Source organism: Nannospalax galili, unplaced genomic scaffold (genome assembly GCF_000622305.1).
Source record: "Nannospalax galili isolate Female #2095 unplaced genomic scaffold, S.galili_v1.0 scaffold777, whole genome shotgun sequence".
Taxonomy (NCBI): domain Eukaryota; kingdom Metazoa; phylum Chordata; class Mammalia; order Rodentia; family Spalacidae; genus Nannospalax; species Nannospalax galili.
The window spans coordinates 3,415,762-3,430,151 of NW_008341810.1; the positions used below are offsets into that span (position 1 = coordinate 3,415,762).

The 14,390-nt window shown below is 48.1% G+C and overlaps 1 protein-coding gene across 2 annotated transcripts; it reads left to right on the plus strand.

Annotated features, from left to right (window-relative positions):
* The first annotated feature begins 2,458 nt into the window (after positions 1-2,458).
* On the plus strand, positions 2,459-8,908 carry Sod3 (superoxide dismutase 3). Of its 2 annotated transcripts, none has more exons than XM_008837329.3 (2): positions 2,459-2,665; positions 7,279-8,908. In XM_008837329.3, exon 2 carries the CDS (start codon positions 7,295-7,297, stop codon positions 8,048-8,050), a length of 756 nt encoding a protein of 251 aa, XP_008835551.1. In that variant the 5' UTR covers positions 2,459-2,665; positions 7,279-7,294; the 3' UTR covers positions 8,051-8,908. The 2 variants fall into 2 exon arrangements, with proteins under 2 accessions (XP_008835551.1, XP_008835550.1); XM_008837328.3 differs by having other exon boundaries at positions 2,462-2,661.
* Positions 8,909-14,390: the final 5,482 nt, after the last annotated feature.

A 14,390-nucleotide genomic window follows, 5' to 3' on the forward strand; every position in this document is an offset into this window, starting at 1 on the left:
CTGGAACTTGTAATGCTAATTACTCTTGCCTTTACTTCTCTTTCACATCTCCTATTCACCAGTCAAGGACTTTCTTTTCCCTCTGCAGGTTAGAGTTATGCAATTTGGGAGTCTTTTAGATAGACCCATTGAAAGGATTCCCCAATTGCCTCACCCTGCACCCCTGTTCAGCATGGAAGAAGCCAGAGCAGTTGGCATCCCTATTCCCTGTTGGAATTTGGGTAACCCCTTCAGAAGATGGTGTGATAAGAATAGGAGGTATGAGTTGGCTAGGCAGTTAGGGTAAAAAGACCCCAAAGAAGTGTACCCAGTTTCTTGGCTAAAAGTCAAAATGTCCTTGGGCCTTTTAGCAAAATGTTAGAGCAGCCAAAAGCCCCATAAAAAATTAAAGAAGAAGAAAGAGTACATGAAGTTATCATAAAAAAAAGTGATGGGATGATATGAGAGAAGTTGGAAGAAGGGATTGGGCATGTATTTGATCAAAACACCTTATATGCATGTATGAAATTCTCAATAAAGTTTTTGTAAAAATTTTTAAAAAGTTTTAAATTTTAAAAAATGAATGAGAGTCACATTGAGCAGTTGGAATGTGGTAGGATGGTTGTGGGTGGTAGGTGGTATCTGGCATTCTGTAAACTCTTCAGTAAGGACAGCTACACCCAGCAGCAGAATGCAGAGCTACAAGACTGACCTGGCCTGGCCTGAGCTATCTGTCCTCAAAGACCAATACATGGCAGAGTCGCTGGAGCCCCCAAGTCATGAGAAGCCTCCTTCTCATCTTGCAGAACATTTGCCCTAGACAAGGGCCTTTCCTGTGGGTTCTTTTTATACACAACGGTCTCCAAATCTGGTTACCCAGCAGAACCATCAGTTTTAAAACACAGTGATTCTAGAAGACTGGATTAGGTTCATTCAGCCCTGCAAGGAGTCCAGAGGTCTAGTTATTTAACAAGCTTTCCTGCTGCCAGGGCTGGTGGTAAGGGTATGGACGGGGCTGTCCCTCCATCTCTAGCTGCACTGTTGAAACTGCTGTTTCCTTCCTCGGAGTGTGAACCCCCAAGGACAGGGACGCCCACAGCTTTGAGTCTCTAGTGCACAGCATGTGCCTGGCAGGGAGCAGGCACCCAATCACCATTTGTTGAAGGAACACAGGGGGACAGACAGGGAGCCACAAGCTGACGTTTCCCATGGGGGCTTTTCTGGGAAAGACAGCCTTCTATTTCTGGAAAGACCTGCTGTGATAGAGAAGAGTTCATGACAGCAAAAGAAATAAAGACCCCAGAGGGTAAGGCTCTTGGTTCCCCCAGTCCATGCACCCTTTGCAAAGGCTCCTCCTGGGGCTGGAGAGATGGTTCAGCAGTTAAGAGCACTGGCTGCTCTTGCAGAAGACCCAGGTTCAGTTCTCAGTACCCCCATGGTGGCTAACAACCTTCCATATCCCAGTTCCAGGGGATCTGACGCCCTCTTCTGGCCTCCATGGGCATTGCACACATAGGTGTACTTGCATGCAGGCAAAACACTCATACGCATAAAAATGATTTTAAAAAAAATCAAAAACTCCTGGGCTGAGGCTAGGGCTCAGTTGGTAGAGTGATTGTGTAGCATGCGTGAAGCCCTAGGTATCATTTCCCAGCAATTTATAAACGGGTGTAGTGGCTCATGCCTGTAATCCCAGAACTTGGAAAGTAGAGGCAGGATGATCAGGAGTTCAAAGTCATCCTCAGTTACATAGCGAATTATAATGCCAGCTTGTGATACAAGACCATCTCAAACAGGTAAACAAATTCATCTGTCACTTTAATAAAACAGTGACAACAGTCACCGTGTCACTGTTACTGTCGTTACTTGACATAGTAATGAAATTATGAGAGCCAGGCATTGGATTCACTGTGGTTTTCTTTCTTGCTCTTCACAGGGATGGTGGGTACCATTTACATCCCATGCCCATTTCACAGATGCTGAGAGAAAGGCAAAGGGAGGGGTGGCAGGGTCCAGGGGCACAGGGGTAGGACGTGGCAAGGCTGTGCTCTGAGCCCAAGGGTGAAGTCACTACCACACCTGCCACATGCTTTGTGTGGTACACAGCTCTCTAGACAGCCTCGTGCACAGCTGCCAGGTGCCCATGACTGTCTTAAGCATGCACCAGCATCCAGCCAAAGAAGTCCATAGCTGAAGGACTTGGGGGAAAGGAAAAGGCCCCTCAATAAAGAGGCCATTGTACTTCTCCAAACAAACTATTTTCTCTCTCATTTCTGTTCCCCTGCTGCGTTCTGAAGGTCACTAACTGTGTCTGCACAAGCCAGGGAAGTCATGAAAGGCATACTTGGCAAGGGGAACTGAAAAAGGACAGGGAGGTGGGGCCAAGGTCTGAAGAGGACAAGGAGGAGGACGATGAGGAAGAAGAAGAGGAGGAGGAGGAGGAGGAGAAGGAGGAGGATTTATTATACTAAGTGGGACGTCAGGCTGGCTTTTCCTCTCTGGCCAGCCCAGTGACCTTCTTCCCTCATGCTGACCACTCCCCGGGGCTGGCCTCCCTGCTGCTCACAAACAGCCAGACAGACAGCTTGGGAGGAGGCAGCCTGCAGGCTCTTCCTGTGGCCCACTGCTGGGTGTTGCTCCCTACTTCACAGGAGGGAAAGCACTCTTGGGAGAGCTGGACAGGTAGGTGCGTGCCAAACTGTGGATCATTTTGTTCTTCTTGGAGTGTGCTTACTAAAAGTTTAAAGATGGGCTGGAGCAGCAGGCGATTGTTGGAAAAGGCGCAGTCATCTTGTTGGGAGAGAAATTCAGTGAGTGATAGGCCTGGTTGCTCTGAAGTCGGGAGCAGCGTCATGGGCAGGGGGGAAGGAAGGCAAAAAGAGGCTTTCTCCTTTGGACCTGCAATGGCTGGTTTTATTGTTAGAAATTTCACCCGATGTTGGGAGTGGGGTCATGGGCAGAGGGGAAGGAAGGCAAAAAGAGGCTTTCTCCTTTGGACCTGCAATGGCTGGTTTTATTGTTAGAAATTTCACCCGATGTTGGGAGTGGGGTCATGGGCAGAGGGGGAGGAAGGCAAAAAGAGGCTTTCTCCTTTGGACCTGCAATGGCTGGTTTTAGTGCTAGAAATTTCATATGCGTGCCTTGGGTGTTGGAACTATGGAGGGTGAGCAAGTACACTCAAGAGTCACCTGCTTGGAAAGTTGCAAGTTTCAGAGCCCCGTCAGCTCTAGCTGACTGCAAGGGCTCCTTTTACAAACCAGCTGAAGGATGAAAACACCCAAGGAGAGGAAGCTTAAAAAACAAGGAATCCAAGTTTACCTGGGGGTGAGAAAACATGCTCTTTTATTCTTTTTAAGAGAAAAAGTCTTACAATGTTCATTCTTGGAAAAGCTCACCGACACACTCCAGTCAGTTTCTGCTCTGGGCTTTGAACTAAAATTCCCAAAGTGCAAACACAGAGCATTCCTGAGTAACAGGACTGCCTCAGTGGAGGCTCCCTGCCCAGGGAGAGCTTGAAGTTGCACAAGCCTGTTTCCCTACCTCCCTGCCCTGCCTTTGAAGCTTTAGCAGCAGCACCACCAAGCCAAGTCAAAGGCGGATCCCTAGATGTCCCTTTTGCTGTGTGTCCTGAGATCTGTCTGGCTTATTCCTTCTGAAGCCTTTGCTGGTGCCTCCTCCCTCCTTAGCCTCCACAGCATCTCCCGACAGCTCCATCAGCAGCTTCCCTTGCACAGCCGCGAGGTACCTCTTCACTGGGAACTTGCTGTACATGAGAGCCCTAGCTGAGAGATGTGTAGGGTTCTTGGAGCTGATCACTCATTTCCAAATCCTGCCCTCAGCTCCTCAGTGAATATATGACCTTGGGAGAAACACCTCTATGCCTCATCTTCCTGTCCATTTGAATCCAAATAAAGAAAGCACCCATCTTATAGGGTGCTTGCCAGGGAAGGCTGGGGAGACAGTTTAGTCAAGTAAGTGCTTGCCATGGAAGCACAAGGACCTGAATTTGATCCCCAGCAATGACATAAAAGCCAGGCATGTTGGTAGCGACAGGAAGGTTCCCTGGGGCTTACTGCAGTCAGTCAGTTAGTATAGCTGAAGCCGATCTCCAGATTCAGTGAAAGACCTTTTCTCAAGAAACAAGGTGTGCAGAAGAGGGAACAGAAAGATTGTAAGAGCCAGGGGAGGAGGTGCATGACCATATGGAAACAGAGTCTTACAGGCTCCTGGGACCTTGCTCCTATGAATCTATGGCAATGGTGTCGGCATGCACAAGATCCATACAGACTCAAGTAGACAAAAACCCAGCATAGAAATGTAGAAATGGGCAGCAGACCCTAATTTTAGCCAAAGAGCTATTGGCAGCTGATTACTGCTAGGTGAGGGAGAGCTTAGCTTATTTAAGGGAGTGACTTCAGACAGGCTGACTAGACCCCAGTGGATGAACTTGTACTGAGAGACATCTGGACACAGTAACTTGACTCCATAGACCTTAACATAAATGACAGAATGCATGAAATCCGGGGGTGGGGGGTTATGGGAGGATACTGAGGGGGGAGGGGGTATAAAGATGATTAAGATGCTTGTTATGAAATACACAAAAATTCAATTAAAATATTTTTTTGGTGAAATGTGAGAAAGACATCTAATGTTGGCTTCTGGCTTTCACACACACACACACACACACACACACACACACACAGAGGTATGCATACACCCACAGACGTATGCATATACCCACAAACACATACATACACTATTATTTGTATGTGTGTGTGTGTGTTTGTGTATGTGCTTGTGTGTGTGTGTATGTGTGTGTGTGTGTGTGTGTGTGTGTGTGTGTGTGTGATTAACACATGCCAAGGGCTTTGAATAGTGTCTGGCCTAAGTATTCAACAGACGCTGTCATTCTAGTTGTCTCTTTTAAGCCTGGTAAGCAAGCTCCCAACAGCAGGTATGACTACAGATGGGGAAAATGAGGCTTCAAGAGGAAACTGGCCCACCCAGTTTGCAGCTCAGCATTCACTCTACTACTGTGCATAGAAACAATAGTGGCAGCTATAGAGTGTAAGTGCGGATCAGGTTTTAGATTCATGGGGTGAGTTCCCAAAGCCATTCTTAGAATTACCGCACTAAATTGTCTTTCTGTAAGAGCTGTAGAAAGGACCCATACTCCATCCCAGAGTTTGCTTGTTAAATGGCACCTACCCAGGGGTTGTAGAAGGCCCCTGAAAGTGCAGATTACCCTTGAATTAGCTTAGAGGCATCATTAATCCTTTAAGGCAGGTTTTAAAATGTGAAAATATCATATATATATATATACATACATGATATTTTCACATTTTAAAGTATATATATCCTTTGATCCTTCCATAGCAGAACTGGCTTTACTTTACGCATAAGGACGCTGAGGCTAAGAGAGTCCAGAGCACTATGAAGTCACAGTACAGTCACCTTCCACAGCCTTGGGTTATGCACCCACGGAGTCAACCAATTCAAAGGGAAACAAACTAAAATCCCACCCTGCTTTGGCACTGAACACCTACAGACCCTTCTTGTCATCATTCTCTATAAACAAGGGCAGTCACATAGCATTGATACTGGCAAATGCAGAAAGTAATCCAGGCATGTTTTACAGTGCACAGGAGGAACCGAGAAGGTTCTGCACATATGACCTATTATCTTTTGTAAGGGACTTGAGCACTCATGGATTTTGGAACCCATGGGGCATTCTGGAACCAATCACCCACAGATAACAGTAGATCGACTGTGTTATAACTGTGGTTGAAATTTGTGCCTGACTCCATAATCTTTGACTGGGCACCAGAATATTTGAACTTAAAAAAAAAGAAGAATCAATCCCACTGAATTAGACTCTCTTGGGTGGGGGCTGGTTGGGAATCTTAGTTTAAAAAACTGGAATCCAGGATGGGGAGATGGTTCAACAGGTAAAGCAAGGACAGGGAGTTCAGATCCCCAGGACCCATGTAAAAAATCAGGTGAGGATGGTAGCCTACCTGCAGTCTCACTCACGGACATGCACATACATGTGTACCCATGCATGTATACACAAACACTGCATACACATGCATATACACAAAAACAAAACAAAGCAAAAAAAGATTCTGATACATAGTCAATGCTGAGCCAGTCTCTTGGCGGCTTTCAAAGTGCCAGAGCTGAGCTTCCAAATGTCTGTGAAGCCACCCCCTGCACTGCACACATCCTAGCTCAGTTCCTCTTGGGCATGGCATCACAAATCCACTTGTTCCCTTTGGGGCACCTCAGCTTTTGGCAACTACTCTTCTTCCTCCTTCTCTCCTGCCAGTGCTACCAGACCCACACCCTCCTCTTTGCTGCCTCCACTTGGCAAGAGCTTCCAGGGTTTCTGCCTCAGTTTCCTGCAGCAGCCTCATAACTAGTGTTCGGTCTGTGCCTGTTTATCTCTGAGTCTTTGTTTCTGTCTGCCTCTAGACTGTGCCTATCACCCTTCCCCAGTCCTCTCTGTCTCCCAAAGTCCCAAAAGTCCTTCCCTCATTCTTACTCATGTCAGATTTGAACTTTTTTAATTGACACATGGGAATTGTACACATTTATGGGCTGCATGTGATGTTTCAGATCTCTACACAGAGGATCCCTTAGGGTGATGGGCGTGACACTCTCAGTCTACCCAGCACAAGGCTCCAACTTCAATCCTATAATTGTGTTGGCTTGGTGATCTGCCTGCCCTCACCTTTGTCTTCATTCAATAATCATGTCTCCTATTACTGGGTATAGACCTAGGTGCTGGGGAGAGTTGGAGAATGCCAGTGGGTATAGTCTAGGAACAGGCAGAAACACCGAGACAGGGATAGGTCTAGCCTAGGGACTAGTTAGGTGACTATTACAGGAACTTGTGAACAAAAGTGAGCTGGTATCACGGCAAGTTCCAAGTCGGCTGAGTGGTAGGAAACAGGGTGCAGCACTTCAAAAGAGAGGGTTCAGCATAGGCAAAAGGCAGGACAGCAGGTCTCCCACATGGTCCTGATGGGGGACCAGACATCGTATGTGACTCAGTCTCTGTGAGTTTCTGGAGGTAGGGGTTCATCACTTTTGCACACACAGTCCCTAACTCCCCCTTTCAGGCCCACCCCCATCCCCTGTCTGGCACTCAGCAGGAGATGCATTGGCCAAACAAATGAATGTGGAATGGGCCAGGAAATTCCCTGGGAACTGTGGGGTTTGGCTGTGTCTCTTGAGACTGGCTATTTCAAGTGACTAAAGCTTGTTTTCCTCCATCTGCGTTGTGGCGCCCCGCAGGTGGCCTACCCCAGCCATGCTAACCTTGTTGTGCTGCGGCCTGCTGCTGGCGGCCCGTGAATCTGTCACCTGGATCTTGCCGGGCTCGGGGGAGACCAGCTCGGCCCTAGCACTGCCCAATTCGGACCTGGCCGAGCAGATCCGCGACATGCACAACAAAGTGCTGGAGATCTGGCAGGAGCTGGGACGCCGGCGGGAGGCGGAGGCCGGGTCCATGGAGGCGATGCACGCGGTCTGCAGGGTGCAGCCGTCTTCTTCGCTGGCCGCCGAGCAGCCGCGGGTCACCGGCTGGGTCCTCTTCCGGCAGCAGGCGCCCGGCGCCAGGCTCGAGGCCTTCTTCGACCTGGAGGGCTTCCCCGCCCAGCCCAACGGCTCCAGCCACGCCATCCACGTGCACCAGTTCGGGGACCTTAGCCAGGGCTGCGACTCCACCGGGCCGCACTACAACCCGCTGTCCGTGCCACACCCGCAGCATCCCGGCGACTTCGGCAACTTCGCGGTGCGTGACGGCAGCCTCTGGAAGCACCGCCCGGTCCTGGCCGCCTCGCTGGCCGGTCCGCACTCCATCGTGGGCCGCGCCGTGGTGGTCCACGCCGGCGAGGACGACCTGGGCCGCGGCGGCAACCAGGCCAGCGTGGAGAACGGCAACGCGGGCCGCAGGCTGGCCTGCTGCGTGGTGGGCACCAGCGGCCCCGCGGCCTGGGCGCGCCAGATGCAGGAGCACGCCGAGCGCAAGAAGCGGAGGCGCGACAGCGAGTGCAAGGCCGCTTAGCGCCACCCGCCGCAGCCCTTACCCGCCCTGCCGCCCAGACGCCTCCGTGCCGGGGACGCATGCACAGACCCCAGACACCTCTTAGGACCCCAGACACCTGCATGGACCTCAGACACTTACATGGACCCCAGACACTTCTTCCATGAACCCCATACACCCACACGGACCCCAGACAATACCACATGCTCCAGATGCCTCCACCGACCCCAGACACCCCCTTGCCCCACCAGTCTCCCTGAGTCTCAAGACACCTTATGTAACCCAAGAATCCCTCCATGCCCTAGGCACTTCCTGAGACCCAGAGCTCCTTCATGCCCCAGACACCTCCTTGTACCAGATGTCCATTTCATGTCCAACACTCCACTTACCTCAAGAGCCCCTTTGGGCCCCAAGACAGTCCCACTTGCCCCTAGAGGCCCCTCTGTCTTTGAGTCTGTTTACTCCTAGAGACCCCCTCCACCTTGAGGTCTCTGTGTTGACACACTCCCCTTCCACCCTGAGGACCACCCAGTACCTTTGAGCCCCTCAGTCAATAGCTGGGAGTCCTTTGCCACAGGTGTACTGAAATATCCTCTACATCCCACTCCCTCCTGTCCTCCCTTTCAATTCTAGTCCCCAAGTTCCCACCCACGAGCCCTGAAACCCCTCTCTATCCTGGGAATCCCTTCCTTTTCCCTTTTGGTCCTTCCAGGTCCTCTGAGACCCCACCTAGTGTTCCCTCTCCAGTTCACCACTGCTCCTAGTCTGTTTTCAGCTGTTTCCCGTGCACTGCCTGTACCCCATGGAGAGCAGCTCCTTTGGGGATGTTTGCCAATCTATCTTTGTGTTACACATTAAAAGCACAGCAATTCAGTCCTGCACTGGCCTCGGTTACTTTTTCTGAGACTTCTCTTCCAGGCTCAAATTCCTTTTTATTTTTTTCTCCTTCCTCTTCTATCCTGTCAGAAGAAGGTGCCATCAGTGATTGTCAGACCTTTTAGAGGACTAGGGAATCACCATACGAGGACATTTAAATGTGCGTGTGTTTGGCTTCTTTATAAAGACACACAGACACAAACCAGAGCCATGGACTAGGAAGGGAGGGGATAAAAACCGATCTGCAGAAGAGTGAGTGGAAGACCTGAGCCCTGGTAGGAATAAGGGAAATATTGGGGCACCTTAATATGCTGCTCTCGAGGTGTCAGAGACGGTGGCAGCAAAGCCATGTCATGGGGCAACTAGCTGGGGACTGCTGTTGGCATCTGAAGTTGTAGTTTGTCCACAACTAGCATAAGCCTTACACAAGCAATTGGGAGCCAGGGCCCAAAGGTGGTGAAATGGGGGAAAGAGTGTCCCCTAGAGGGTTCTTAGTCTCATTCATAAAAGAATTTAAGAATGAACCCAAATGGAAGCTTTTAGGACAATTGTATTTGAATTTTAAGGAAAATCCTCAGGGCAGGGAGCTGGTAATCTCACTACTTGCCTTGAGGAGGGGAATGGAGGGGAGAAGGAAAGAAAGCCATGAAGCCAGGCAGGTTTAGAGCCTGCATGGAGGTCAGACATGTGGCTGACTGGCAGCCACATGGCTGAGGAAAGGACGCTTTAGAGGAAAAGTAAAGAATACAAGATGCTAGGGCAGCCCAAAGCATTAAAGAAAGCATATTTAGAAAAGGGATACGAAGAAGAAAAGGAGAGATTACAGAGAGCTACATGTCTGTGGCCGGGTCCAGAAGCACTGCACTGGGAGGCAGGATTCCAAGCAGGAAGAATTCCTTTTCTCATTAATGCACTAGGTATTCCACCCATACATTTAGCAGAGCTTAAGGTGAACCTGCCTTCCTAGGGGTGGTTCTATGACTGGATGTGAAACTGGAAAGGTTGGGTTTTCCAATAGATAGACTTATAATCTTGACCAGTTAAATTTATGGGGCTATTTGCTACTCAGTGAATGGAGCTTGGTGGAGGGCCCAGTTCCCCTTTCAAAAGGATAACCTATGAACAGACCAGAACAGCCTGTGTATGTGTGGTGTGTATAGGTGTATATTTTATCTTCACTTAAAAATCTGAGTGCCTGTACTAGTACCCGACTCCCAGCAGAGGCTTTCCACCCTGGTCCCTGGAAGGCAGTTCTTGCTTCTCTGAGATCTCTCCTGTGAAACAAACTGAAAATTGAACCCCAGCCAGAAACCCATCCCCCAGAACAGGTTTTAATTCTGGTTAAGACTGCCTTATTTTGAAATCTTGAACCTCGATTGAAATATAACTTTGAACCTTACTGAAGGGAATGAGCAAAGGAGGTCTTTACACATCCTAGCTCTATGTGCTGAGTTTGCTTGTCTCCACAGTTAGAAGTTGTACAATAGCAAGACAATGAATGGGAACGCATGATGGAGAGGAATAAAACCCATCTCTGGACACATCCTCTCATTTGTTCCCTTGTGACAGCTAACTTAGGACCATGGGGGAAGCTAGGTTTGGGATCGGCAGATACTTCTCACTGCTTGCTTCTTGGTCTCCCCTTTGCTACCCTAGGCCCCTGGAACACCCAAGCAGACCCAGTCCATTTCTGTTCTGTTCTTTCAAGGTGTTAGCAACTTTCCTGAGGGCCCCAGAGCCAAGAACCAAAGGGAAATAATAGGATGGTAAATTACGTTCACTCTAAGGGTAAAGGAATGGCTACAGCACGGTGGTTGACGGCTCGGGATCAGTTGGGAAAGCCTGATTGAACCCCAGCTGTGCCACATACTTCCTAGCTATACAACCTGAACAAATCTCAGAACCTCTCTGGATCTGGATTTTCTTTTCTGTAAAACATGGTCATGGCACTGGGTTGGTTTGAAGCCTAATTCAGAGAGGTGCTTAGTAGAACATGCTTAATTAATACAGATTTACTTAGTCTATTTAAAAGCCATGGCTAAAGACAAAGAACTATGCCTGTAATGCATCTTGCAAGGTAGTGAGTGTCATGCAAGGAGTCAAATGAAGGAAAGGTTGTTATTCCTGAGGTTTTAAAGAAGTATTTCTGGGGCTGGAGGGATTGCTCAGTATTTAAGAGCACTGGCTACTCTGGCAGAGGACCTGGGTTTGGTTCCCAGCATCCACATAGCAGCTAACCCCCATCTTAACCAGTCTTAACCAGAAGTAAAACCGGTTCTGGGGGATGGGTTTCTGTAACTCCAGTTCCAGAGTTGCCCTCTTCTGGCTTCTGTGGGCATTGCACACACTGGGTACACATATATACACACAGGCAAAACACTCATACACATAGAATGAAAATATATTTTTAAAAAGAGAAACATTTCTGCACTTAAGCACAGCTCTGCTGTCTCAAGTCTTGGTGGGAGGGGACTGAAGGAGAAGATTGGGAACCATAAGGCGGACATCTGGTTCTTGGCACAGAACCTTGTATGCCACCAAGACCGCCCACCAGACCCCACTTGAGCCCTGGCTTCTATTTTTACTGCCCTCATCTTACAGATCTGGCTTGTGAATCTCCTTTATTTCTACTGTTTTGACTTCCCGGCCGGCTTGCTAATCAGTTTGCCTGTTTGACTCACAGGGTTTGAGTTTGTCACTGGAACTTAAACGCACATTTGTTTTGATTTCTTTTTGTAAAATTAGAATCATTTGATGTAACGGCTGCACCTAGCCACAGCTGGTAAAGCAAGAACAGTACTGGAGCCTGCACAGCGGACACACAATGTAGACAATAATTAGAGACACTATTTTTAGATGTTTAGGGTAAGCTTTTTCTCAGAATGGCAGGGATGTTTTTAAATTTTTTTCTGAGTGGGGCTTTTTAGTGCATGTACACAGAAATACTAAAAATGTAAGAAAATAGAGCAAAATCAGTGAGTGTTTTGGTCAACTTGAAAGACTGCAGGAAATAAACCAACTGATTTTAGATATGCTGTTTGGACAGAATGCATAAAATCTTTACATTCTCCATATTTTTTATGACTGCCATATGAGCAAATAATTTCAGGTGACAGATTGCAAGGGATGAATTGCAACCACATGCTGGAAGTGACACCCAGGCTGGGCTTAGCCTGTAGTGAGGGTGGAGGGGTGGAGACTGTCAGAGATAACACAATTAGCCCCCCACATCAGGGAAGTTATCATTTCTTTTTTTATTTCATTGTGCGTGCGTGTGTGTGTGTGTGTGTGTGTGTGTGTGTGTGTGAAAGAGAAAGACAGAGAGACAGAGAGAGGTACATGCCACAGAACATGTGTGTAGATCAGAGGACAACTTTGTGGAGTCAGCTTTCTCTTTCCACTTTTTTATTATTTTATTTTATGTCTTTTTGAGACAGGGTCTCCCTGTAGCCCCAACCGGCCTGGAACTCATTATGTAGACCAGGCAAGCCTTGAACTCACAGTGAGCCACCTGCCTCTGCCTCCTGAGTGTTGGGATTAAATGCCCGGTTCTTACCACCTTTAAGAAATATTTTATTATTTTTATTCTTCTGTGAGTGTATTGCCTGCATGTATGGAAGTGTACCCATGTTGTACAATGCCTGAGGAGGTCAGGAGAGGATATCAAATCCCCTGGAACTGGAGTTAAAGATGGTTGTTAGCCATGCTGGGAATCCCAGAGTGCTGGGAACCGAACTTTGGCCCTCAATAAGAGCAGCCACTGTTCTTAACCGCTGAGCCATCTCTCCAGCCCCTCTCTACATTTAGGTGGCTTCTGAGGGTTGAACTCAGGTTGCTAGACTTGGGTGGCAGGTGCCTTTATCTGCTGAGACATCATGCCAGTCCTCTTTTTCTTTTTCACAGGTATGTGTGATATGTGTACAGGTACACATCCGTGTATTTATATGTGTATGAAGGCCCGAGGTTGATATCAGATTGTCTTCCTCTATCCATGTCCATCTTATATGTTGCAGAGTATCTCATTTAACCTGGAACTTGCTGTTTCAGCCAGTTCACTAGCCAGGTTGGTCCTGGGATCCTGTCTCCATCTCCAAAGGCTGGGATTACAGACAGGCTGCAGTATCCGTCCAGCTTTTACCTGGGTGCTGGGGATCCGAACTCCCATTTTCAGCTTGAGCAGCAAGTGCTCCACTCACTGAGCCATCTCCTCAGCCCATTGCTTTATTTCAAGTCAGCAGCTAATGACTAGTTACAATACATGATGATGAGCAAGAATCTAATTCAAAGTATGCAAAGGAACAGGTTGCTTCCTTAAACAAAATTACAAAATAGCAACTGGTTTTAAAAAATCCCCTTGTATTTTAATTAATTAGTTAATTAATTAATTTTGGTCTTTTAGATACAGGGTCACCCTGTAGTCCCAGCTGGCCTGGAACTCGCTATGTAGATCAGGCTGGCTTGGAACTCACAGAGATCTGCCTGTCTCTGCCTCCAAAGTGCTAGGATTAGAGGTATGTGTCACTATCTCCAGCCTTAATTAATTTTTAGCACGTCTCTGTGTGTGCTTGCATCCATGTGTGGGGTCAGAGGACTCTGGTGTTGTTCCCAGGGCACAGTCTGTTTTAGTTTTGAAGCAGTCTCTCACTGGTCTGGAACTAACCAAGTAGACTTAGCCTGGTTGGCCAGTGTCCACCTCAGGGCACTAGGATTACAAGTGTGAATCACAACTGGGTTTTTGTTTTTGTTTTTCTCTTAGGTTCTGGAGCTCGAATTCAGGTCTTCCTGCTTGACAGACAAGCACTTTACCAATGAGCTACACTGGCCTCAGTTGAGATCCTGAAATATATTCCTGAGCTCACACAGACTGGCCAAAGTAAAGTTTCTCAGTGTTGTGTGGACTTGTCCTATGTATCCAAAAGAAAAAATGCAGTTAAGAGGTGGCGTGGTGTGGTTTACCCCGTGCTGAGTCACCATGTTTTGTTTCTGTACCATGATACTTGCAGAGCAGAGGCCTTCTTAGGCATTCTCGTTCCTTCTATTTTTTTTTTTAATTATTTTTATCTTATATATATGAGTGTATTGCCTGCCTGTATGTAAGTGCACCTGTGTCGTGCAGTGCCCTCAGAGGTCAGAAGATGGTGTCAGATCCTCTGGAACTGGAATTATAGATGGTTGTCAGCCACCATATGGGTGCTGGAAATTGAACCTGGGTCCTCTGCAGGAGTGCTCTTAACTGCTGAGCCGGCTCTCCAGCCCCTCGTTCCTTCTTCTAAGTAGACTGTCCTGTACTCCTGCCTTCTCTCTCTGATCTTGCGTTGCTCTCTAATCAGTCACCTGCAGGAGAGGATCACCTCAGCAGAGACTGCTCCAAAGAGAAGCACAGTACCCAGGCAACCACAGGACTGTACAATGAAACAAGGAAGCACTCTGATTTTTTTGGTGTGCGTGTGTGTGTGTGTGTGTGTGTGTGTGTGTGTGTGTGTGT